At 37.7% G+C, this 25,369-nt stretch overlaps 1 protein-coding gene across 6 annotated transcripts in view; it reads right to left on the bottom strand.

Moving 5' to 3' along the window:
* Positions 1–25,369, bottom strand: part of GADL1 (glutamate decarboxylase like 1) — an 88,091-nt gene that overhangs the window by 56,399 nt on the left and 6,323 nt on the right. For 2 of the 6 annotated variants that reach the window (XM_074839245.1, XM_074839265.1), the window contains exons 2-9: positions 20,151–20,323; positions 19,216–19,342; positions 17,425–17,515; positions 16,619–16,725; positions 15,091–15,206; positions 9,209–9,288; positions 9,039–9,093; positions 5,528–5,644 (exon numbers count right to left, since the gene is read on the bottom strand). In XM_074839245.1, the coding sequence (XP_074695346.1) occupies positions 5,528–5,644; positions 9,039–9,093; positions 9,209–9,288; positions 15,091–15,206; positions 16,619–16,725; positions 17,425–17,515; positions 19,216–19,342; positions 20,151–20,323 (866 nt within the window). Of the gene's footprint in view, positions 1–5,527; positions 5,645–9,038; positions 9,094–9,208; positions 9,289–15,090; positions 15,207–16,618; positions 16,726–17,424; positions 17,516–19,087; positions 19,343–20,150; positions 20,324–20,898; positions 21,017–25,369 lie in introns of those variants that run through there. The other 4 variants (XM_074839256.1, XM_074839282.1, XM_074839274.1 and 1 more) reach the window with 4 other exon arrangements.

Below are 25,369 nucleotides of genomic sequence, written 5' to 3' on the forward strand. Positions count from 1 at the left end.
ATCTAAGAACTGTGTGGTCTAGGATCCATTTAGGCCTTCTCTGTAGTGAGGCACCCTCCAATGAAACTCCTTATCAAGTGTCATCTTATCTACTCTAGATACCTGTCTTAGGGTGACACCTTTTGCAGATGTCTCTCTCCACGGGTCCCAGACAACAAATTACACAAGTTTAAATTCTGGGCAGCTTGAGTCAGGGAAGGTGATTCTCATCCATGAATTCTGCAAGGATCAGATTTCACCCACCAGGTCTTGTGAATTTTCAGTTCTCAAACAACAATATTTGTCCACATGGGAGGGGTGGAGAGAAGATGCAACAAACAGTAGACATGTCATACAATGCATTTGAGAAAATATTACTAAATATGAAAAAAGTGATTTTCAATGTTCATGTAGGCAGAATCCACTTAAGCAAATTCCCTGTGAAGTAAGCAAGGCTCCTCGGAGATGCATCAGTCCACAAAATATCTGGACTCAGTTTATTTAAAAAAAAAAAAAAAAAAATCATACATTTTGGGCTAATGAAGAAATGAAAAAAAAAAAATCACTGATGTGAAGATTCCTGACCTAAGCATGGAGAATACATGCTTGTATGCTTGTTTGGCTTTTGTTCTTTTTTTCCCTTGAAAGAAACAGATGTGATAGCTGATCTAAGAATTTAGCATCAATATTTGCTTCACAGGCCATACTTTAGGAATAAGATCTGCTATCTCTGGGAGACAGGCATGGTAAAGGCTCACAAAGGAAATGAAAGGTTAATAACTTGCCTTAACACATGTCGTTCTCATTAATGCAGTACATTAATGCACTGCACCATATTTTATGTTGTCATGCTCACAACATCCTTGCTGAGGAAAGGGGTGCTGCTCAATGCACAGGTGGTACCTAAGGTAGGAAATTATTTGCCTGAAACTTCACAGTAATCCTGTGGCAGAACCATAACTTGAAACTGGGTTTCCCCAGCTAGCCCAAATTTGCCATGTTATGGGAAGACAATCAAACTGAACTTCCTAGTCATAGACAAATTTCACCCTTCTCATTCAAAACAGTCAATAAGTTATTCCCTGATTTTCATAACTGATAAGCAATCCATTGAAATATAATAAATATAATAAATTGAATAAATAATAAAAATAATAGATCTGCATCCAAAGGTATTTGAAAACGTTGACATTTTCACATTGTCTCTGAAAAACAGGACTAGAAAGGCCCTCAGGAGGCCATCTCAACAGTGTGCCACACCCAAAGCCAGAGTCAGTCATACTAATCTCACTTCTGGCAAACACTTGTCTTTTCTAGATATTATTAATCAATGAACACACCCAGCTTGTGACTAGCATCAAAGTGAAAAATAATGTACAGATAGACACCAGCAATTGCTGCCTCCACAGCACTATTGGCACTACTTTCTGCCTTTGTTTTAAAAATTACTGCTGGAGATCTGGAAGAGAAGGATGATAATACTGGAGGTCCAGGCATCTCTACCACCTCTCAATCTCTCAAGCCACAGTGCTACAAGATGAATTTGTGCTCCATACTGCTTTATCCAGTTCAAAGATCAACTGCTTAGGGATCCAGGGCTAGCAAAAAAACCCCAAAAATTAGTGAGAAGGCACCTAAGACTGAGAATCACTGGCTTTGTCTGGTTTTAAAGACCTCTAATGATGGAGGCTGCACAACTTAACCACTTAATTTGTGTTTAACTGTAACAACCCTACTGATTTAAATTGTCAGTCCTAAATATTGTTACCACTTGTCATACCTGCAGTGGTCAGGGGAACAGATTGTTCCTTTTCTTTTTGCAGCAGCTTTTAAAGCATCCATAGACTATTACGTATTTTCTAGTTTAAATAACATCAGTGCTTTCAACCTTTCCTCATTGGTCATAGTTTCTAGATATGGTTCTGTTTATCCTCACTGCTCTACTATTTTCTAATCTTTCTCCTGTAGGTCCTTGACCTTTTTGCAATGCAGCTTTTTATTTGGACACAATCTAGATAAAGCAGATGGAGCACCAAGCAGAAAGAGAGAATTATTTTATATATCTTCTTTGTTCAATTCTGAAAGACATTTAACCTTATTTGGAAATGCTTATGACTGCTGATTTGTGATGTACTGCAAAACCCAGATCTTTTTCTGAAGATCTGCTATCTAGCCAGCAATCCCCAGCCTGTGTTTGTGCAGTTGATTATTACAGCTTAAACTTAGAGCTCTATCTTTATTGAACTGTAGCCTAGTTTTTCCACTTTTTTCCTCCAAACTGTCAAGATCTCTTTGATTTCTAATCTTGTCCTCCCACTGCCTCTTGCAGCAGTTTTATGTTATTTTCAAATTTAGTCAGCATAATCTTTTTCATCCAAGTTATTAATGAAAATACCAGATAACTTCTAACTTAGGATGGATTTTTGTGGAATCCTGCTCAAAATTTTCTCTCCTTTCAGCAGTGAACCACTGGTAACTTCTCTCTGGGTATGATTTTTCAAGCCAGGTTTTCACTCACTAGCACAGCTGCAGCTTGGCATGTTTCTTTGGCTTTCTGATGAGATATTTCAAAGACACAATAAAGTTAACTGTTTGTCCTCCAGCCATGAAACTACAGAAGGAAGGTAGATTGATCAAACTAGATTGACACATTTTGTTTATGACAGATTCAGCTGACAGCAATGCAGGGTAGCTCAAAACACAAAGATTATCACCTGTGTCCCATGCAATGTAACAGGTAACTAGGTATAAGAAAATTACTGTGTTTCATGTGCAACAAGCCGCTTACAGCTGAACGACAGGAATCACAGTGTCTACAGTGTCATTAAACTAACTACCTAAGCACAGTCTAATAGGTCAAACATAATTTTTTGTACTGGTCTAGCCATAGGAAAAAAAGTCAAAGTAAGGACTAGCAGGGAAGAAATACTCATACATAGTATTTAAATTTACACGAACACAATACATGACATACATAAGTGCTGGAGCTTGAGCGCATATTGATGATGCAAAACAAGTCATTAAGGCATCATAGATGTATGATAGAATGCAATAAGCAACTGGAATGCCTGTACGAATACTGTAACATGCACAAAATAAGCCTGGTTATAGTCTCTGCACTTAGACTGTTGAATGGCTTGACAGCTGAGACACTTTGGGCTCATTGGTATTATATGCTTAAAACAGCTTTTTCCTTAACTCCCTTTTCCTCTTTAGGTTTGTCTCCATGTGAGAGCTTATCTACTATTTCTGATTTTATTGAAATTTATCTTCCTGAAGCCCACAGATTTTATGTTAACAGTCTCCCTTTTGCCCCTCCTAAGAATCATGAGCTTTATCATTTCGTATTTAATGAAAAGTCTCCCTAAGGCAAACATATCAATTTTCAGGATCAGAAAACATTCTGAAATGAGACACATCAGTGTAAATCTGGAAATAACACCACTGACATTCATGTAAGATATTCTTATAAACAGCTCTTGAGACCATTTGCAGTAGATAATCCTGATTCCCATCATGATACATGAAAAGGCCTAAATTAGATGAGACTTTCCATGTTTTTTAATCTTTAATTGTACTGTATCTTTTTTTTTCTCCAAAGTTACAGCAGGCCCAAACAGCAATACTCACTTGCTGTAACTCAGAGTGCATAACATGTAAATCATTCAACCAGAAGCCAGGCCTTTCAGAGGAATGTAGATCCTCAAAGCTTTCAAAAATATTATATTCTTGCCTATAAGGCTAGAAGGAGGTAGGCTTGCCTAAGAACAAAGAAAAAAAATCCAACTCTTCACTATGTTTCTTGTACACTCTCTCTGAATGGCAGATGCCTGGTCTCACTGTACCTTTTCACATATTATTCTAGCAAACCTATTTTTAATGGTGCTGTGAGTGAAAAAAGGGTCACATTATGAATTACAATCTGTTCATTTTACCATAGTACATTTGTATGTACATGTATGCCTAATGCCACTTACGTGGAAAGCTTTCAGTCTTTTCCCCATACTCTGTTCTCATATAAATACAGCTAGAAACTTTAAACAAAAAATAAAGAAGCAGCTATCCACTCAACTCTTCATATAGGGTGAAAGAAAAGATGGAAAAAATACTGACAGAACTCCTGAGAACCACTGAGAGGTTCGTAATATGAATCACATCTTAACAGAACAAATGGTCTTCCAAGACCATAAACCCAATTTATTACCAGACATTTGTCCTTCTACTAGGAATCAATTAACATCTGACAACTACAGTCACTATTCAAACAGCAAATTAACTTTAAGATATTCACTGGCATTTTTACCTTAGTTTAACATGAGGCAAAAGTCAGAAGTTAATTCTTTACAAAACACTATCAACTGCCTATAAGTATATAGTTCAAAATATGGCCCAGGCTCATCCCACGTGGTTTTAGTTATTCAGCTACATGGAGTATGTTAGGAGACTACTCATTGTCCTCCTACAGTCATTGCAGGTGTCTCCAGCCCTGTCTATTCAACTCACCTAAGATCCAATACAGATTCTGAATACATCCCTCTTTCCACCAGCTACAAGCAGACATGCAAGAGATTAGCACCTAATGTGAATGCTGCACTTCTGCTGAAAATCTGCTGGGTTGTTCTCACCAGCACACAGCCATGAGGAGGCTTTGCAGGCACTTTAAATACTAGGGCTAAATTCTGCATCTTTGTCTCCAAGTCAATAAGAAAGCTCTTTTGACTCACACATTATGCGAGACGTTTCTTTGAAACATACATTGCTGCCTGTGTGATTTTTCTTTACATACTCAACATTAAACAAACACTTCAAAAGTTTAGATCGGGTCTAAAAGTCTCCATTAATGTTGCTCCAAATTCTCTCATTGTTTCATGGCTTTTATCTAGCCATTCTTGATTTGTAGCATTGCAATTATAAAGAGAATACAATTTTAGAAATTATGAAGCGACCTAGTTTTCAAAAAATACATTTACAGCTTTTTCAGGTAATAAAAAGGCTCAATGATTATTCCCCCAAAAATTATGAATGGATTTTAATATCCAAACCTAAAATTATAAAGAAATGTGAAAAGAAAAATTTCTAAACAATTTAGGAACATATGAGGAGATCCACAGAAAACTCAAACCTGTAAATATGAAACAGAATAATTTATGACTGGTTCAGTCAGAAGTATACCTTTATTTTAACCTCTATGAACCATATACAACAATTCTAATGTGTCTGTTCTCCAATAGAATGTGGAAAGAATCTGATGTTATATGTGTATGTAATTACCCCTGAAGCATTTTTAGGAATAGCAAGAAGAAACTGATTTTAAAATCATTTTGAAATATAACCTGACACTGACAAAATAGCTTTGGCTGTTTCTCATAACCAAATTATTTGCTGTTTCTCAGCACATGTAACAGACAAATCAGAATGTATTCGTTCTCTATGCAAAAAAAAGTTATTCGAGCCCAACTTACTTCTACAAAGAAACATCAACAGTCCGAGAAAAATAGCAATTATAAAAAAGCAATATTAAACAAAACTACACAGTATACAAACTCACATCAACATGAAGCCAGAGGCCATGCTTTTCACAGATATCGGCAATTTTATCCAGAGGATCAAATGCTCCCAGCACTGTTGTGCCTGCTGTAGCACAGACAAGAAATGGTGCTGACCCCTGCAATAGGATTCAAAACAAAACACTGTCATTTGCACTGCTCATTTCCTCCAGTTTATCTGCAAAGCTAAAGTATAAAAAGGTCTAGGAATGTAGGACAAAGATGCGACAGTCTACATTTTAGTTTCCCAGCAGAAGGTACTGCATTTAAAAGTGCTGACTAAAAAAAGAAAAAAAAAAAAAGCAACATTTTTCATTTCCACTTAACACCATCCCAGGGCAGACTTCACCAGCTTCAGACTGTTTTGACAGATGCTAGTTTTGTCAAGATCAAAACATACCGCATATTTGACATCTCTCTTTATACACTGATTTTCATTTCTCAATCTTCCACATTTTACTACATATTTTCTGCCATTCTGCCAAATAAAATAAAGCTACTAGCTCAGCCAGCAGGCTACCCATGCAAGGAAAGAGCTCATCCCTCTAGGGGTTCCACCTGCATTGTCTCTACAATGCCCCTATTCTCTGCCTGGTGAAGAGGAACCTTCAGTTAGGGAAGATGATTTGCCTTCGGCAGCACTGGCACATACCAGGACCGCAACATTCATCGATGCCTGATCCCCATCTACAGCAAAGCACTACGCTCTTGCTCCTACCCTGTCTAGAAAACAAGAAGGACTGTAGATGGTAACTGAATGTGAGGAGAGAGATCACTGGAAATCTCAGACAGTTTTAAAGTTAGACAGGTGGGATAAGGAAAACTTTTGTCAGGTTGCAGTCTCAGGCAGCCATCATAAGCCATACATCTTGCTTTCAGTGGCTTTGCTCATTGCTTTCCCATTCAAGTAATAGCAGGGGTGCAATTACAGTGGCAGACTAGGTCACATACCCTTGCAGATGTATGTGCCTGTGTCTACTTAAAAGCAGAAACTGAAACAATGAAAAGAGTTGGTGGAGTCTGTAGCAACTCCATGAAATTGAGGGTATCAGCTGTAGCAATGGCTGTGTGGTCTCACTTGCTGGTAAATACATGCTGAAGGAACTTCTCTGCACGTTTCAGCATCTGGTCCACACCGTGACAATGCAGTTACTGAAGAGGCACTAAAGTTGTTATTAAATTGTACAGTCTGTGATCCCTGGTGTTCATTTGCAGTGAATTAAATCTCTCAGATGATGTAAGTCTCTCTGCTGATGTAACTCAATGTAGCTTCACTGAAATCAGACATCAGCTGAAAAAAAATCACACTCTACACAAGTCTTATGTATCTTCACTTCAGCTGAAATCTGATTTTTTTTAAAAAAAGTTGCCACTTTTAAACACCTGCTACAGAGACAGACAGGCTTAATTCACATTTACACTCTGACAGTTTTATACTTCTTTAACAGTGTAGAAGACTGTTACATAATTATGATTTATCTGTATTTTTAAAATTCTTTACAAACTGCTACAGCAGTGAAAAGTAACCTTGGAATGAATTTAAATTAATCCCATACATTCACAAAGAATTACCAGACTATAATTCACTTCTTGATCATTCATTCCTAGTACAGCCTACCACAAAAGTCAATCAAACTTACAAACCAGCCTTAAGCCCAAGTACAAAACACTTGCAAGTGAGACAAAGATGTATCTGCTGCATCTAGTTTCTGTTAGCGTTCTCACCAATTTTCTCCCACAGCTACACTGAAGTCAAAGGTCCCCCAGCAGCCAGCAGGTAACATGACTGAATATGGGGACAAGTCTAGGATCTCTACGAATTCCGAAGATTGTTACCATTACATTTTTTCCCCACAAAGAAGGGAATTAAAATTTTATTATTCTTGACAATATAGTTAAATAAATCTTCCTGACTAAATTCTCTAAAAAGAGACCTAAGGCTCTTACTATTCATAGTCAGTGATCATTTTGTGCTTCTATCACTAGCAAATACATCCTCTGTTGTCTACAGTCATTAGAATATTTACTGTAATTCACTGAAGTGTCCTTCTGTAAAAGTTGTAAAGTAGCACTTTATCAAGGACAGACACACTTACTGAAGCTCTGATGAAATGAAACCCTTCAAATATACATGTAACTTCCATTAAAATGCAAGTGAAATAGTGTCCTCCTGTAAGCAGAGCATTTTAATATAGAATATTTGTTTTTAAATTGCAGAACATCATACTGAGGTTGACCTTTTTTAAAAATGATAAATGCCAGAGGATTTCTTTCAAATAACCATTGAATTTATTATTACATCAACAAACAAATTCTGGTTTTGCAAGAGCAAAGAGCTCATTCTCCTGTCAGCCTGCCTCCTCTTGCTACATTTTATTTCAGTCCTTTTTTTCCCCTCCACCTTGCTCAAATGAGTAAAGTACAGGTTGTCCTCCACAGATAAGTACAGAAAGAGGCAAGCAGGAGAGTTTGCTAGGTCAGTAGGGCCACCATGTATCAATAGTTACTCTCTAACATGAAGGTCAAAGATGGGATGGTTGTCTGGCAAACGATGTATCTAAATCAGATCTTAGTGAAAGTTCTAAGTCATGCAGTGCATGACAGGACAGCACTGCCTTGGCTTTTCTATCAGCCACAAAATTAGGTTTCCCCAAGGTAGGATTCCAGGGTAGGTATCATCCACATCACAGACATTGGACTAGCTGCTTGGTATTCACAGATTGTGGACTAAGGGCTGAGCTCTGAATCCTATTGCTCTGATGCACAAACTGGAAGTGAGAAATAAGGTGAGCTAACCAAGCCCAGAGAAGATGCTCCGCACCTTAGAATTCACATTCAGTCCTCCAAGCTATCTAAAATAAATTATGTTGACTATAGTAACTGCTATCTTACAGACTGTGGGAATGTATGTTAATACTGTCCAAATAAACATCAGTACATTTCCAAATGCTAGTCTTTGACTTTCTGTTTGGCAAAGTCCCTGGGGGAAAAGAGGCAAAGGACTGAATCTCTGCACTCTTGCTACAACACTAGAAAGGAACAAATTCAGCATTTGTAGCTTGTATTATAGTTTTAGAGACTAAGCCGCATGTTACAGTTCTTGCTCACTGCAGAGGATAGAGCGATTGCTGCTGTAATTAACTGAAAACCCAGTTTTTATTTGCCATTTAAGGAAAACAAATACTGCATCCATTTAAAAACAGATCAAGGGCAAAAAAAATCCTAGAAGAAATGTGCTAAATACTTCAGAGCAGCATTGTGCTTGGGATTTTCATTAGTAGCAAACACCCTGTGGAATTTTTCTCCTTTATAAGACTGTAGCACCTAGAGGTCTTGGCTTGTTCCACAAGTTTGTGGCAAACAGATTGCACCTATAACAAGGACACTGTTACATTAACTGCCCTATTTTTAAGATTTCACTCACTCTTAGTTTTTCTTCCTTTCACTCAGACACAAAGCACACAGTCTGCATACACTCCTCCTCCTCTCTCCTTCATGCTCTCCCCCTCTCACCTCTTTCCTGGCCCGCTGGACTTGTTTCTCCAGTTCCTCAGGTATCATCTTACCTCTAAGGGACACAGATTTAAAACTTTTTCAGTTACATTCAAATAGGTTGGTTATGTACAGCACTACTGCATTTTAAAAAGGCTCAGAGACCACAGCCATGGCTTTTGCTTGCTTACCTTTCATCTGTTTTGATGAAGTAAACATTCTCTGTACCAATACCCAGGAAGGAGGCTGCCTTCTTCATGGAGTAATGACACTGTAAATGAAAGAGGCATGAAAAAAAAAAAGTACACAATTAAAATGAAAGAAAGAAATTTCTTAGCATAGGGAACAGTGACACTGAAATTAATTTAACAGCAGCTAACAGTCATGACAACAGCATATTCTAACACAGAAAGTGAACTGACAAAGCTACGCAGCACCAAGACCATCTTGTATTTAACAATGACACACACTGAAGACTGGGAAAAATAAGACAAAAAGAGATGTGTACCATGTTTAAAATGTGGGTTTAAAAAAAATAAAAAGCTCTACTCCATACAATTTTTTTTAAAGCTAGTTCTGCATTAGAATGAAAAGTAGAAATTTTGAAGTGTCGTCAGGGAAGAATTATTAATTGTTTATTTTAGTAGAACTGAGTCAAAACTATCAATAAGTAAGAGTTAGGAAATGCATGAGAAGAAAGGTCCAAAGACTATTGAACTCAACAGCCTAGAAGCAATCGATAAGTCTCAAAGTCCAAAAGCACCACTCCTTGGAAACTGGACCTTTAATTAGGATGTATCTTATGATATATCTAAAGCCTCCATCATTTTATCTTTGTAATTTTTCTATATGCTTTCTCTAAACATCAGCTGTTGGCCACTGTCATAGACAGGATACTATGCTAAACTGACCCTTGGCCTGATCCAGAAACTCTGTTCCTAGGATCAAGAAGCTCAAGTCCCAAGACTTACCAAAGCCTGTAGATGTGCTACAACTGGGACTGCCAAGGCTTTCAATGCCCTATCTCTGCAAAAGGATCTGAAAATCACGGTGTTGTGAAGTCTGTTCACATGAACATGAAACTTAGAAGATATAATGAAAGCAAGCAGACTTCAGACAGGACTCAGCACATCTTCAGAAGTAAATATGGATTTTGTAAAAGGCTCCAGTCTGGACCAGTCTGCATTTTTCAGAAAATGAAGTTATTTCAGCAAAGAATTTTAGCTACGTCTCATCATAGAGACCTCTTTGAATAAGTACAGATGCATGCAGTCCAGTTCTTACTTTGTGCTGAATAAAGGGCATTAGTATATGAAGCCTGTGAAGCGAGCATAAAAGAAGAGGCTCCTTCACCTGCTAAAAGGATGCTAGAAATGGGTGTTTATTCAATCAGAATGTGGTAAAATGGTGAGGATACTCAAGACCACAGTCCACTCTGTACTTTTTACAAGCTTTTTTCTGTTAAACAAATATTCAAGGTATATCTTACCATATTTCCAACATTCACCTCTATAAAGACCTGCTCTACTGTAGATACTATTATTCCAGCATAAGAGCATTTTATAGTCTTATTCCAGAACAAGAGTATGCTGATCTCAGCTTAATCCATCTTCAAGATTAGCCTGGGAATTCAAGATACAGTAACCTTCTTAATCTGAAGATATTTTTAGATGTCAAAACCACTCTGAATAACCTGCAGCATGCCAAATGCCTACCCACTCAATGGAGTCAGTTTTGAGAGCATGCAGCATCTCATAGGACTACACAGTTCTTCTCAGAATCAAGATCATCCAAGCCATGGATTATCACTGTTCTTCTCAAAAAATTAAATTGGCTCTTTTTCACATTATTACTGAAAAGTTAAAACAACGCATGCTCCAGCAACCATGAAGATGTCTAGAATTGTTACTTTTCATACAGGAGGTGAAGCCAGGTGGTTAATTAATTCCATTTTCTTCCAAAGATTTCACACAAATGCAGTTACTGCGGAACGTAATTATGAAAAATGTACAATATTTTAATGCGTGGGCATGAATATATTAAGGGTATTAAAACCTGTCACGCTTATTTTGATGAGATGGATCATCTCAAAGGGCTCTTCTTTTTGACAAAAAGGTTTCCCCCACCATCACCCACTTTTTAAATAAAGGCATACAAAGACACTACCTGATACTATCAGGTAGTTTTAAGAAAGCTTAATTTTGTAACATGACACATCCACAAAGCCTTTAGGGCTCATTCATTTAGGCTGTTACAAGAATAATAACATACATAGGTGGATAATTAGTCTTACATTATACCAAATTACATCAATAATGGTAACAATGATAGAGTGGCTGTGTGTTGTTCAGTAGAAGTTTGGAGATGTTTTCAACTGATTAGTGAATCACTTAAAATACAAGTTGCCTTCATCACTGATTTCTATCTATTAGGTTCAAATGAAAGGTATGAATCACCAGGAATAATCAGATTGCTCCAAACCGAGAAAGCAACAGACCTGCAAATTCAGTATACTAGTAAACAGACAATGACTAAACCATATCTTTTATTATAAAAAATGGTATGGAAGACTGGGAGAAAGATGAAAGAGGCTTGAGCACCTGAAAGATTATACCAAAAAGCAGAGAGAAAGAGAAGAACAAAGGGAATACCAAAACAAAACAGGCTGCAAGATACATTATTTCTTGCCTCCACAAGTGCTTCTGTGCCTCGTGGAAAATTTTGTCAGGTCTTCAGTAGGACAGAAAAGGGACAAGGCTTACACTACTACATAGACTTGGAATATGCTTTCTTTGATGAAAAAAGTAGTCTTTCAGTTACATTGATTGAAAACATACAACAATTTCTTTTTTTCCCCCGCTATCATTACTAGAAGCCATTATGCTAAATTACACCACATAATTTTAAGAAAAAAATATACCAGAGAACATTTAGCAGCTCCAGTCACAATAGTGTCAACTAATTCACTTGTTCATAGTTCCCTTTACCAAAAAAAGAGAAAGAAATATCCAGATAAAAGGTATTATTTGTATCTAGATTATATACGTAATTTTAAGTAATAATTTTAAATACAATGAGTTCAGAGTCCTCTTGCCATGTCTTTTGCAGTTTTGTTTGTTTGGACACATTATTAAATCTGTAGCCATTTGGTGTAAGAAATGAATGCCTTTGAGCACAAGATAAAATTGGAACAGTGCATTTAAGATGCACTGCTGTACTATTTTAACTATAGCTATAGTTTTCATTTCCTAATAATGTTTGCAAAGGCAAGGTACTTTCCCCCTTTGCTCATTAAAACAGAAGATAAATCTGTATTTCCTTGATTTTTGAAAAGTTTCTTAGAAACATGATTGCATAAAGCAATTACATTATTATGAGATTGTTTTATTACTCATTTTTGTCCATTGTAATTTCAACAGGGGACGACATGGTGAGTTAATGTTGTGCTCTCTCACTTTATTACTTTCATGATCAAGCTGCACTGGGGAGGAATTTAGTTTCATTGCATCTAAAAAACTGCTCACATCAGCATGCACATTTCAACTGTTTACACATCCTCAACTCAAATTTAGCAGATTTCTACCTTTCAGACCAATGCAATACATTCTTGGGTCAGAATAAAGTTCAGATGAGACTCAAGTAACAAAAAGTGATAAAAATGTGTGCTAACACCTATAACTACAACTGTATTCAGCTCCTACAGAGCCACAAATCATCCCTCAAGAAAGTGGGATATAACGATTTCTCTACTACTGCTACTGTCTCAAGAGGAATCACTATGTAATGGTCCAGCATGAGAACTATGGAGTAGTAGCATAAATAGTGTTCGTTGCGTATCACCATAATTTTAAGTAGTTAAGTATTTTACTTGCAGGAACAAGGAGCTTTTTTATTCCTGAAGGCCAAACAGAGCACATGAGGACCTTGGGTGGGCCATGTATTAAACATACATCTTCATGTTATCCACAAATATACAAGAAATACATAGCCCCACATCGCAAAGAATGAAGTCACTGACAAGTCTGTGCATTCCCCTGCTCTACAGGAAGGCAACTCTTTCAGTCTGCCAAGTGCCAGACTGAAGCTCTGGGACTTGGCAACTCAAGGCAAAAATCATTTCATTTGAACACAGTGTTGAAGCCAAGCCCTAAAATGACACAAATGCCTTGAGCAGCCACGTGTTTTGACTCCTTATCAATACTTTCAGTTCATTATAGCCTCATGGCTTCCCCACATGCCAACACTGTTTGCCTGAATCACACTGAAGACAAACACAGATTGTTAACTTCTCCAGGATCATTTTTTTTTAATCATTTGCTCCTCCAAGTACCTCTTCACTAAAAAAAAAAAAATAAAAAAATAAAAAGAAGGCTCAAAATAAAAACAAATAATTAAAAATTAAGATTGTGTGACACAAGCACTTAAGTACTTATCTTCAGTGTGGGCCATTTATTACATATTCTCAATATATCTGAACTAAACAAACTTGGAAAAGTAACATAACTTGGACTCAGTACAGGTGGATCTAAAATAAGTATATATGAATATGCCTATCTCCTCCCTCATAACCATGAGTACACACTAGAGATCTTAGACAATAGCCACAACATCTAACTACCAAAAGTGCCACTAAAAGTGGCAGCCGCAATATCTAACTACTAAAAGACAACATGATTTTGTGAATCAAGGAAAGTATTAGAGATCAAGAGCACTGCCTTACAAATAATTTACCAATTTATTTTTCCCAGTCAGTTCTATGTTTTATGTTTTTGGTCTTTCTGCTGAAGCAAAGACATCAAAATAAATTTACACCGGGGGTCAAATAAAATTTCTTTTGTCATGAAATTAAACGCTTGTTTGTTTTAGAGTACAAGTATACATTTTAGTTAAATCTTGAAGTGAAATGAAATGTTACTGCATGATAAAAATTCTATGTGCTTCATTTCAAAAGCACTAACAGAACATGTTTCAGCCTCACTTTTTCCTCCTTAGCTATTTCTAAGATGTAATGTGATGGATTAAGCATGAACTGGCATGTCATTTCATATACACACTTTTCAAAAAGAAAAAAGCTTAATATATTTTGCCGGGGGTGGGGGGGGGGGGGGGGGGGGGGTGAAACACAACAGAAAAACCACACCTTTATTTAGGACATTTGGATTCAGTTCCAAAATATATGTGCTGTCTTGGACAACTTATGCAACGCCTTCATCCCTCAGGCCTCTTCAAAATAAGCCTCTCATCTATTTACACTGCAAACTGTTTGGAGCATAAACTTAAGACCTGAAATTATTTCAGTAACTATATATACACTTCCTAGTACAACAAGGTTCTTACTTCTACCGGGGCCTTTATACAGTGGAGTCAGAATTAACAACCCTGTACTAATCAAATGATAAACTCTTAAAATTGGAGAGACAGGTGAGAGAAAAAAGCCACAAAAAAATTTGCTTCAGAATAAACATATGAATGTAACTCAATTTCCCACAGGCAGTTCAGACAGATATTATTCAAAAGCTTTAAAACTAGCCACATATTTTCAACTTTTTAAAGAAGAACTGTCTAAAGATCCAGCATTTTTTTCCAAAATGCTTCATGGTAGGTTTGGTTCTGTACCATAACCAATCTGTATTTAGACATAGGGCACAGTGGGAGCTGCAGAACACCATCTCACAGGTCCACAAGTGCTCAGCTTAGTACAAATTAAACCTACAGAAAAAAACTTTGACATCCAAAAGCTACCTATGGTTCCTGCTAGACATTACGCTGTGGGAAATCAAACGCTGCAGACCTCCATAACACACCATATGCATTCTGCTTCAGGTTTGCCCCACATACAATCTATTCTTATATCAGCAGTTTCCAAGAGCAGGAACATCTGTGTTTGTTTTCTAAAAGCAAGGAAGCTTCTTCAGGGAAATTTACCATCAGACTTCTCCACTTAGCTCCAATATTCCACATCATACACTGATGACAAATTTATTGTACCAGTGCCCCATCAAATATGCAAATGATATAGTTTTGCAGCCATTGAAAAATAAAGTTCAAAACCCATTTTTTGTTTTGTTTTTACCTCTTCTGAAGTGAACAGGACTAGTCTTGGCAAACCTGAAAGCCCTTTTTCCTTTATCTCAGGACAAAATTTGTATCTTGCTAAGTTCATAGCATACATATTAGAAACAGAGCCACCTGCAGAAAAAGATATACAAAGATTGTATTAGCCACAGTCCTAACACCTGTTCTGTGTCTGAGTGCTTGACGTATTAGGGAAAAAGAAACAAAAAACAAACATACAGCAGGCCTATAGATGCATCCATCATAGCTTATTTCCTCCCCCAAAACCTACAGACATAAAATGAACTTTGGGCTCTGCAGCATGCACAGAAACAGAGTGTGTTTGAATGCTCTTTGGGGATATTTCCTGAAGATTAAGAACTGTGCTCAAACAGTCCTCCCCAACAGAGAATACGCTGCAACAGCTCCTTCCCATTTACACTGAAGCAGTGCCAGCTCAGCTGCCCACACCAAGCTCAGCTGCGGCTGCACCATACAGAGTCTAGGAGATCTCTTGGGCAACCAGGCCTCAGAGCATTATGGGGAGAAAAAAGCTGTTAGAAAAAAAACACAGTGAGTGGGAACTGAAAGATCTGCAAGGTAAGATCTGGATGGGCTTTATTCACTTAAAAGAACAAGACCAAAAGAAAAGAAAAACCCTTACATAAAACCAGCACAAAAAAGTACAATTCATTTATCTTTTGACAGTATCTCAGAAAGTTTCAATTAAGCAATTGTGCTTTAAAAGCGAGGATTCTACTGAAAATACACATCAAATCTGATGTGAAAACATATCCAGGGAATTTTAGTTTATTTAGTTATTTATTTTGCTACTACTAGGCTAGAATTACTGACTTTGTTTTGGTTTTGGAGGGGGGGTTTAAATCCATTTACTCATTTAATTTCTCACCCCCAAATTAGATAGAAAAGCTTCACATCTAGCCTAATAATTCATTACCCAAATAACCTGTGGAATAATATTATTACGCTTTGTTATTTCAATTCAGTGGGCTGGAATGCTACTTTACAAAACAGCCATGTCTTATCAAGAAGCTTAAGAAATATTTGTTTGGTTGGCGTTATCGTAACATTTAATAAAATTATCAAAACTAAAAGGAGTTAAGCTCATGACACTCCCACCAAGATAAACTCTGGCTCCCACAGCTGATAAGCAGGATACACAGATCAGTGCCCTCAGGCACCACTGGTTGGTGTCTAGCTGATAAATCAGCTCCCTGCCTATCAACCAGTTTGACTCAATCCAATGAGGCTGTTGGTATTGTTGTTAATAAGGTCAGGAAGGGCATCAGTTACAATTAATTTCCACATAATTATATTTAATGTAGAACTGCTTTCATTCATTCATGATCACATTCACAGACTTATTTCTAGAAACACGTAAGATAAGTCCGGACTAAATAGCTCTCTGTGCGCATTACTGGATTTTTGCATGCATTTTCAAATATTCTACACAAATCCAATGTTCATGGAATTACTGGTATTAGTTGGTTTATAATAACTCAGCTTGAAATCTGAACTGTTCCTACCTGGATTAAATATACCATCACCTTCTTCCCAGCCTATGAACTCAATCATTTTCTTGATGACTGCTTCTTCCACCAAGAGAAACACAGGAGATACTTCATATGTATATCTGTACAAAAATAAAAGCATTGTGACTGATATTAAGACTACAGAACTCATGCCACAGAATATTGCTAAAACTAGATGAAGGTTTCTTGCACCTTTCTCTAATCTATCAGGAAGTGACCACCATCAGCAGAACTCTACACTAAAAACACTATGGATCTGACCCAGTAGATCAATTGCTTACTTCCTGACAGCATCACATTGACACTTTCACTCTCAAAGTAATACATCAGAGTTTGCTTTTAATGTAGGTCACACGTTTAAGTTTCAGCTATAATAATCTACTCAAAGCAACAATTACTTTTTGTTTAGGCTTTACATTTGCAAGAAAACAGTAGACAAGTAATCCATTTTCATTCAACGCTATGCAGAATGCTTCAAAGGAAATGAACAACTGAGTAAGTCTGATTAATTCCTTTTTATGCACTAAGTAAGATAAAAGTCTAGGTTTAAAAGCATTGAAAAACAAAGATCTCTCCTCTTAAACCCCACCTCACAAACTACAAAAAAAGGCCTCATCAGATTAGCCAACCTTCTGGTGAACTATTCAACCAATCCAGACTGTTTTCTCTCCCAAATTCCTACACAATTCCTACCTCCTCTGTAACACTGAAAACAGAAATCAGAGGTGGGAGGGAGCAAAAAAAGCTGTTATTCCAAAAAACCTGCTAATTCATCATCAAGAGGACAAAGATACACTTACACACTTGGGTTCAGTGCTTCTGTAATGAAACGAGCCACTAACGAGTAATAATCTATTCCAGCATACAGCTGATTGAAAAATCTTGGATGACCTGAAAATACAGATGAAAAGCGGGCAATGACAGGATATACATGAAAAGAGAATATATCACAGGCCCTCTTAGTTGAACGCTGATCACCGCAAACCACAATTCGCTCCATCATTCATATTTTCTGGAGTTACCCTCCTTTTCTTTGGTTAGACAATTCTTTGAAAGTAAATTTAATAAGCACTTTCAGGTCCCAAAACAAGGTTTGAGATGTAAGTAGTGCACAGAATGAATGTCAGTTGCTCACAAGTTTTACAAATAAAAAAAAAAAAACAACAAAAGGGGGATTGATAATTGAGTATACACAGTGGCTTTTAACAGTGGTCTTCAGAGGCCACAATGGATGCTCAGCCAAATTTTGCTAAACAGTAAAATACATGAACCTGTTGATCCCAGGCATCTGTGCCTGTGCTCCCACTGAAACTGAGAGAGAGGCGCAGTATAACAGCTTGGAAAAACCTGATGTAGTTTTTGACAAGTTAAGAGAATTTGTTTATCTGCCTTGAAACACTGAGATACAACTAATTATGAGAAAATTCTATACTCTTGTTGACTATAAAAACAAGTCAGTTCAGCAGTGGGATCACCACCTAAATTTTAATCCACAGCATAGTGCTTCTACATGCAAAACCAGGTAGACTGTATCGCTTCATTTATATTTTATCTGGGCCTTCAGTAAATGTTATACTTAAAGACTATTTGCACAGTATATTTTTATATACAATATCCTTTCTAAGATGACATAGTGTAACAAATGAAAATCTAAAGGCAATTTGCAAAAGATAAACAGAACACCTTCTAGTAACTCAGTAATTATATCTGCATATTAGTAGTGTACTCCCCTTGTAGATCAATATTGCTACTTTTCTATGGTTTTCAAAGGCATGCTTTCTCTCTCAAAATTATTTTATGGTCTTACTTTGTAGCAACAGTGACTGTAGCAGGGAACATGCCCTGGAAATGCACAGCTAACTGTATCAAATGTCCTCACTTTCCAAAATACAGCCTAAACTACGCCACATTTGAAATCCTAAACTACTGATCCACAGCGCTATTTCCTGAACAGATGTTGTTCATCCCTTTCCACTAAAACTGAATTAAACTGAAACATACACATGCTGCAGAAAGGTTAGCCATAGAAAACTAATCCTGCAGACATGTGGTATACTGTCTCTGAAACACTGCAGGCTATCTTCTCAGTGTCTGGAATAGGAATTACCGCCTATCAGCAAATTAACACCCTATAAGACTATTGCTCAAAAAAACAGTAGTAAATGTAGGCTAATCTTCACTAAGAATGTATGAGGGCAATGGTAGCAACTCCACTCCTCACCACTCAGACAGCAAGGAAATCACATACAAAGGTCCTTCTCCTGCCTGTTTTGCTAGACTGTTATATCATACCTGTCTAGGTGATTTTCACAAGACTTCAAAATGACAGAATCTACCATTGATGTCAATGGCATTACAGGAATTAGTTTTCGATTAGTTTGCCATGATTACACACATTTTAGTCGAACCTATGGTGACCAGCATTCAGTCAAACAATGGACACAGGGTCAAATGTTTGCATACTTGTATAGGCAGGCAGAAAACAAACATTCACACTCCCAGTCTCCTGAAAGGTGACAGAACTTTGTAAACATTATTCTGTCTTCCTAAGTTAGCATACAAAATAACTTCACTAGAAATCACATTCCTACTGGTTTTGACGCTGTATTGTATAACATCCCGGCAGAGTTGCAAGAGTTTCTGATGAGATTCTCCAGTGTCCCTCATTTCCAGGTCAAGAATCTGCTTCAATGTCTCAGGGGCTTGCCATTCACAGACCTAGCGATGGAGAGGGAGAGGAGACACCAGCAGTGAACAGGTTAGCCAAGAGGAAGAAGTTATAAAGGTACAAGGTAAGCACCACAGTCAGCACTGGTTTCACAAAACTTCCCATTGCAGGGCAGCATGCCACCAGAAAATATCTCTGGTAAACTGGTCTCATGGGATCTTGGTTTTGTTGTGTCTCAGGCATTGCTTGACCATAAAAATTAGAGTGGGGAATGCTGGAAGGCAGAAAAGCACAAGGCCTGTGGGTCAAATTCTGTCCTTAGGTAAGGATTTGTAATTACAGCATTTTCAGATGCTGTTCTGCCAAGGGGTATGAGCAACCAGTGCACACCCAAAGGCAAGCATGATTCATTTGCAGCTCTTCTTCCCATACAGCCTCTTAAGCAGGGGTTCTGCAAAACCCATAGCAACCTCATAATATTGCCCTTTCACAGTGGTACCACATGCACTAGTCCTCCTTCTCCAATACCAGTGCCCCTGAGAAGCAAACAAGTAACTCCCCTCACCCCCAACAAGAAAAACACTACACCCATTTGTCATCTCAAAGAAAGTGACCATTGAACTCCGAGATGAAAAAACTCATTATTTTCTGGCAAATATGTATGCTAATTATGTTATTGAAAGGTTTTATAATATGATCTTTCTTAATTTGTAAGGCTGTCTTTTTATTTCAGAGCCAGGCACAGACTAGAAACAATTTTAAGGCTACTTAAAGTGCAATAAAATACAGCTTAGAAAAAAAATTATTTACTGTTCATTATCTCCGTTACAAATTCTCAACACAACTCTATGGCTTTACCTTTTCTGTTACATCATCAGCTTTCTGGATGACTTCTTCCATTATAATCTTACAGGCCTCTTCCACAAACTTCTCTCCTGCTTTTGAGTCCATTATTGGACCATTTAGGATGACCCCATCCACCAAAACAGCATTCTTCTTCTTCTGGAGCATCTCCTGTTTGCAAATACCAACTGTAAGGTAAATAACTCACCATTAGAGCAAGGTCTGAACAACTAAATCATAAACTAAAAAAATATTATTTCATTGCTGAAGATTTAGTCAACTTAAGGAAAAAAATTCACATGGCCTTTTCATGTGTACAAAAATACTAGATTTTGGTGGAAGAATCTTTACAGACAAAAAAACCTAACGTGTTACTTCAAACCTAAATTGTTATTACATAGGTAATAATAGCCTACTGTATGGTATCTACTGCTTTCTTAGCATACAAAAGCACACAAGGCACCTTCCAAACACAGAGAAAAATAGAGTTCTGGCCTAGAACATGATACAGCTGGATAAACAGAAATAAAATGCAAGATTACAGACATTTTTCTTAGCTGAAAATGTCTCCCTCCACATGTCATCCCTCCTGCTCCTCTTTTTTCATGAAGTAATTTTCAGCTTTATTTCCCGTATCTTTATGCTGCTCCTTCCCACCAGCCAGTCCTATTGCTCTGTGTCTTCTGCGTCCTTTGCAAAGCATCTCACTGACCCACACTCCATGAAGATAAAACCTTTTGAGATTGCTGTCAATATCACATACCTGTACTTCTTTCCTTTCTGCCGTTATGCTATTAAGTGCCCTCGGTCACTAATTACAGTAATTTGCTGTGCAGATGATCTTGTCTATTCAATTCAATGACGATCTCTTTCCTCTCCCTCATCCATGAGACGTACTCTCCTGATATGTTCCATAAACACATTGCTACTTCCTCCTTTACATTACTTCTGAAAGCACATCCAAGATGCTTATAAGACACTGGCCAATAGCGGCAACCACGTATCTGTTTCATGTATTGATTTCATATGGCAAGATCAGGACTCCAGTTTTAATCAACATGAGGATAAAGATGAAAGTGAGACATCTGGAGATATCAAGGGAACAGACATTTGAAACAGTATAGTGCTGAAAGGAGAAGCCGTAACTACCATATCCAAATTATCTGGGTTAAAGACAACATCTGCCCGCTGATCTTGTCTTAGCATAGGTAAGATCTATGAAGCCAGGCAGCACTGCCTCGAAGGGTCGTCTTCACCTACAGCGAGGATGGTAGAAGGGTAAAGATGTATGAAGGAGAAAGCTCTATGCCCAAAACAACTTTATCTTCTGCTTTACCTTTTGCTCCAGTTACAAAGTACAAAAGAAAGGCGCCTTTTCCACAAGTCTAAGCAAACAACTGAATTTCTAGAAGACTGCCAGACACTGCAGTCTGACACATTCATCATGCTTATCATAATTCCAGTTCCTTATGCACAGGAGGATATAGAAGAACAACAATGCTGCCTAGAAAGGTGCATGAATTCAGGGTCCATTGATTGAAAGAAACCCTGTCAATCTCATGAGCTTTTATTTACTGACAGCTCAGAGAAGCTATTCAGTTCATTTTCACTTATCAGGAGAGGTATGACAAGCAAGATAAAATTCTAACATGAGATGGAACCTTGGGCTTCCCGTAACACCAATGACAAAAATGAGACCCCCAGTCTTCACATTTCTGAAACCACTTCTATTTTTAATCCAAAGGGGCAATATACTAAATTTTGTTAAACAGAGTAGCCTTTGGCACGTTGTTATAGGAGAGGCATAAATGTTCCTGTGGGACAGATACAGAACAAGCAGGTAAACAGTATTACATCTTCAACAGGCAAAGAGGGAAAACCACAGATGTCAAAAACGTCAATTCTCATCATGCTTCCCAGCACACCACAGCTGAGGCACTGTACAGAAACTGCAGCTTTGAAAAAGTCTTAGAGGTTTCTCTCTGAAAACACAAGCCAGAAGAGGTCAACTTTACAAGACTTAAAACACCACGTATTAACAAGGAATTAGAAGGCATCAGGTCTTTGGGCAGACAGAACAGGGACTATTTTCGGATTGAGAGTTAGTTATTTGACGCATAAATAGCTGCCTTAAGTACTAACCAGAGTTTAACATAAACACAAAAAATAATTTCAGCCTCAACATCACCTGGAGATGCTACCATCTCCATGTATATCAAAGATATTTTGTTTCTATGGAAAAGAAGACAGGATCTAAAAAAACTATATGGGAACTAATATCTATTGCAGAGGGCAGATGTTGATACTTGGTTTAGTTACAAGAAGAATAGACAGTGGAGCAAGAGTATTCGCTCTCCCCCCCGCCCCCCCCCCCCCCCCCCCCAGGTCTCTGCTAGAACAAGAGCTGTGCAAAAGCTTTCTGTTGGTAACTCCATCAGCCCCAGTTCTGACACTTTTGCGCAGAGATGTTATACTAGTACTTCCATGACACTACAATGATCTCTTCCAGGGATTCTGTGAAAAGCAGAAGCAGAACTTTACTTTTTCTACCAGGTCTTTAGGGGGCTGGGTGATAGGTCTAACAACAGCTCCCTATCTGCAGCAAGTCTGTTCACCTCTACACAGTTTTACAGTCTCCATAGAACACTTTGTGGAGCCTGAGGAAGAAGACATCCTCTGGAAAATGGGTGATTGTCTACCTCTAGTCTCAACACATCTGTGTTGGACTTCAGGCACAGTCAATGAAAAAAGAAAGGCAAAGCAAAGGGTCAGAAGGAAGGGAGAGAAAAGAGCCTTCATTTCAACAACAATTTACCTGTATAAGGCTCCAGCAAAGAGTTCAGGACTTAGCCCACATTATATTTCATGAAATAATACACCATGCTATTACTTGCTGCTTTCCCAATAATTTTTTGGTTATCGCTCACCATTTCAAGCTGAACTTGCCGAGCTAAATTCTGCCCTGGAACACCATAAGACTATTACTGGAAATTAATGGAACAACTATTTCACAATCAGCAGCTTAATCAAGCCCCAGATATACACATTTTCTGAGGTAAAGGTCTTCAGATTTTGCAAACCACTGCTGGATATATACGCTATTCTCATCCCTCATGATTTTACTGCAAATCCTGTGATACTTAATCTTCTACTTATAACTGTCTGACTTCTGGGTTCTTATGAGAATTCCAAACCCTTCTTTATTGAAAAGTAAATGTGTTTCCTCTTGGCTGCAGTAAAAACCTTGAAGAGGAAAACTAGATGATAAAAGTCTGAATTTCCATAAGATTTTTTTTCTTTTTATCACATTTTTAAAAGATCCTATGACCAATTTATTATGTTTTAGATGGTGAACCTCCAGAAAGAATCAAGGTTCACTTTTTATGTCACAATACCCAAGTTAAATAGCATGCCTTTAACACCTTCTCAGAGCTCAAGCTAAGCTAAGAAACACAGTCTTTATGAGCTGATAATTCATGTTGTCTCTCTAAAAAAAAATAAAAAATAATCATACCTCAAATGCTAAAAACATTATTTTCCAAGAATTTCGAGCCTTTTACATATATACTTCAAACACACCTGATTGGACTAAGGGAATGTGTTCCACATGGAGCCCACTTCATAGATAAAGCATCTTGTCACATACACCTTTTTTGTTTTCAAACATGATAGACAAACAATCTAGAGATGTGGCTGCAATAAATGTATTTTTTTCTATTTAAGAATACAGAAACAGACTCCTAAGCAGACTCAGAAAACAGACTTCCAGAAAGTATATCAAATGCAATTTCAGCCAAATGGCTCCAGGCTTGAAAGAGAACTAAAACTTTACCAAATGGAAGTGCTTTAAATCAGAGATTAAGGATTACTGACAGTTCAAGATATCCTTCAGCAAAAGAGAAGACTCTTCAATTGGAGAAGACTCGATCCTGCTCCAATTGAAGGAAATTGGGCATTTAGCCACTGGCTTCAGCAGTGGCAGAATCAAGCCTATAATTCTCACATTTCATCCTGAATGAAATATTCTATTACAGAAGCCTAAGGATTTCCAACCAGCACTTAATTGGAGCTGAAATAATGTACAGAAAAATAAACATTTTTTCAGATGTTTCTATATCTTTATGCAAGCACTACCCAGTATTTTAAAAACTGCATCTGTGTTTCCATAAACATATAGAAACTTTCACTGCTAAATTCCTGCACTACAAAAAGAAACTGGAGTCTTGTACTTGGCACGTTCTGACAACATTTGGGAGAGTAGAATAAAATGCCCAGAAAGATTTGCTGCTCACAAGGAAAAGGCAGAAACAGAAGGGGGTGGTTGTGAAAGAGGAGCTTGTGCTTGAATGCCAGAGCCAAATCCTGTTCAGTTTATGCTGTACTAGCACCACTGACTATTCAAGTGAATGCAAAAGGCTGGCTTTGGCCAAAAGCTGATTCCTGCTTTGTAACAAATGCAACAGTAATTGCCAGCATTAATCAGAAACAAATTTCAAATTTCTCATTCTGTATGATCTAGTCATGGTTCTTCTTTCAGAAGACCTCAGTATTTTCTTTCAGTGTGTCCAGCAAAAGAAAACAAGTGAACTTCAGTGTCAAGACTCCACATCATCATGTTTAATGGATTACTGTGGTGCCATATCATGTATCAAAGTATTAAAACACAAACCTGTCCTGTACTGTACAGCTATCTGAGTCCGTTGGCATACATAATCTTTAAAGAAAATTGTTTCTTTAATCACCACTTTCTGTATGGCTATAACTGAAGTAAAGCCACTCATTTTAAGGCAAAATACATTGTTTCTTAGTAAACCAATTTCCCAGGCCTGTTGCAAGTAAAGATGATGCAAGTTTCTTTGAATCCAGTATATAAGTTGACTTGGTGTCCTGGCAAACCCATCCATATGAAAAAAAAGTAGGTACATGTATGGTAGGGCTCATGCAATTGCCCCTATACTATGTGTTCCTGTTTTGCCGGTTTATGGACCAGGCCTGCGGACAGGGAATAAGTTGGGTGCTTCCCTTCAGAAGGCCTGCAACAGTCCCCCACACATAGGAATCCTCCAACTGTGAAAATGCAAACATGACCTTTATAGAGCATGACTCAAGGAAAATAAAAGTACTTGTGTCCAGGCTCAAAGGCCTCTCAATAGACTCTTTGAGCACACTGCTAGCACTAAATGGCAACAGTACAACAAACGGGTCCTATTCTCCGTCCCACACCTGAATTTCCC

This window comes from Strix aluco, chromosome 1 (assembly GCF_031877795.1).
Source record: "Strix aluco isolate bStrAlu1 chromosome 1, bStrAlu1.hap1, whole genome shotgun sequence".
In the NCBI taxonomy this organism is placed as follows: Eukaryota; Metazoa; Chordata; class Aves; order Strigiformes; family Strigidae; genus Strix; species Strix aluco.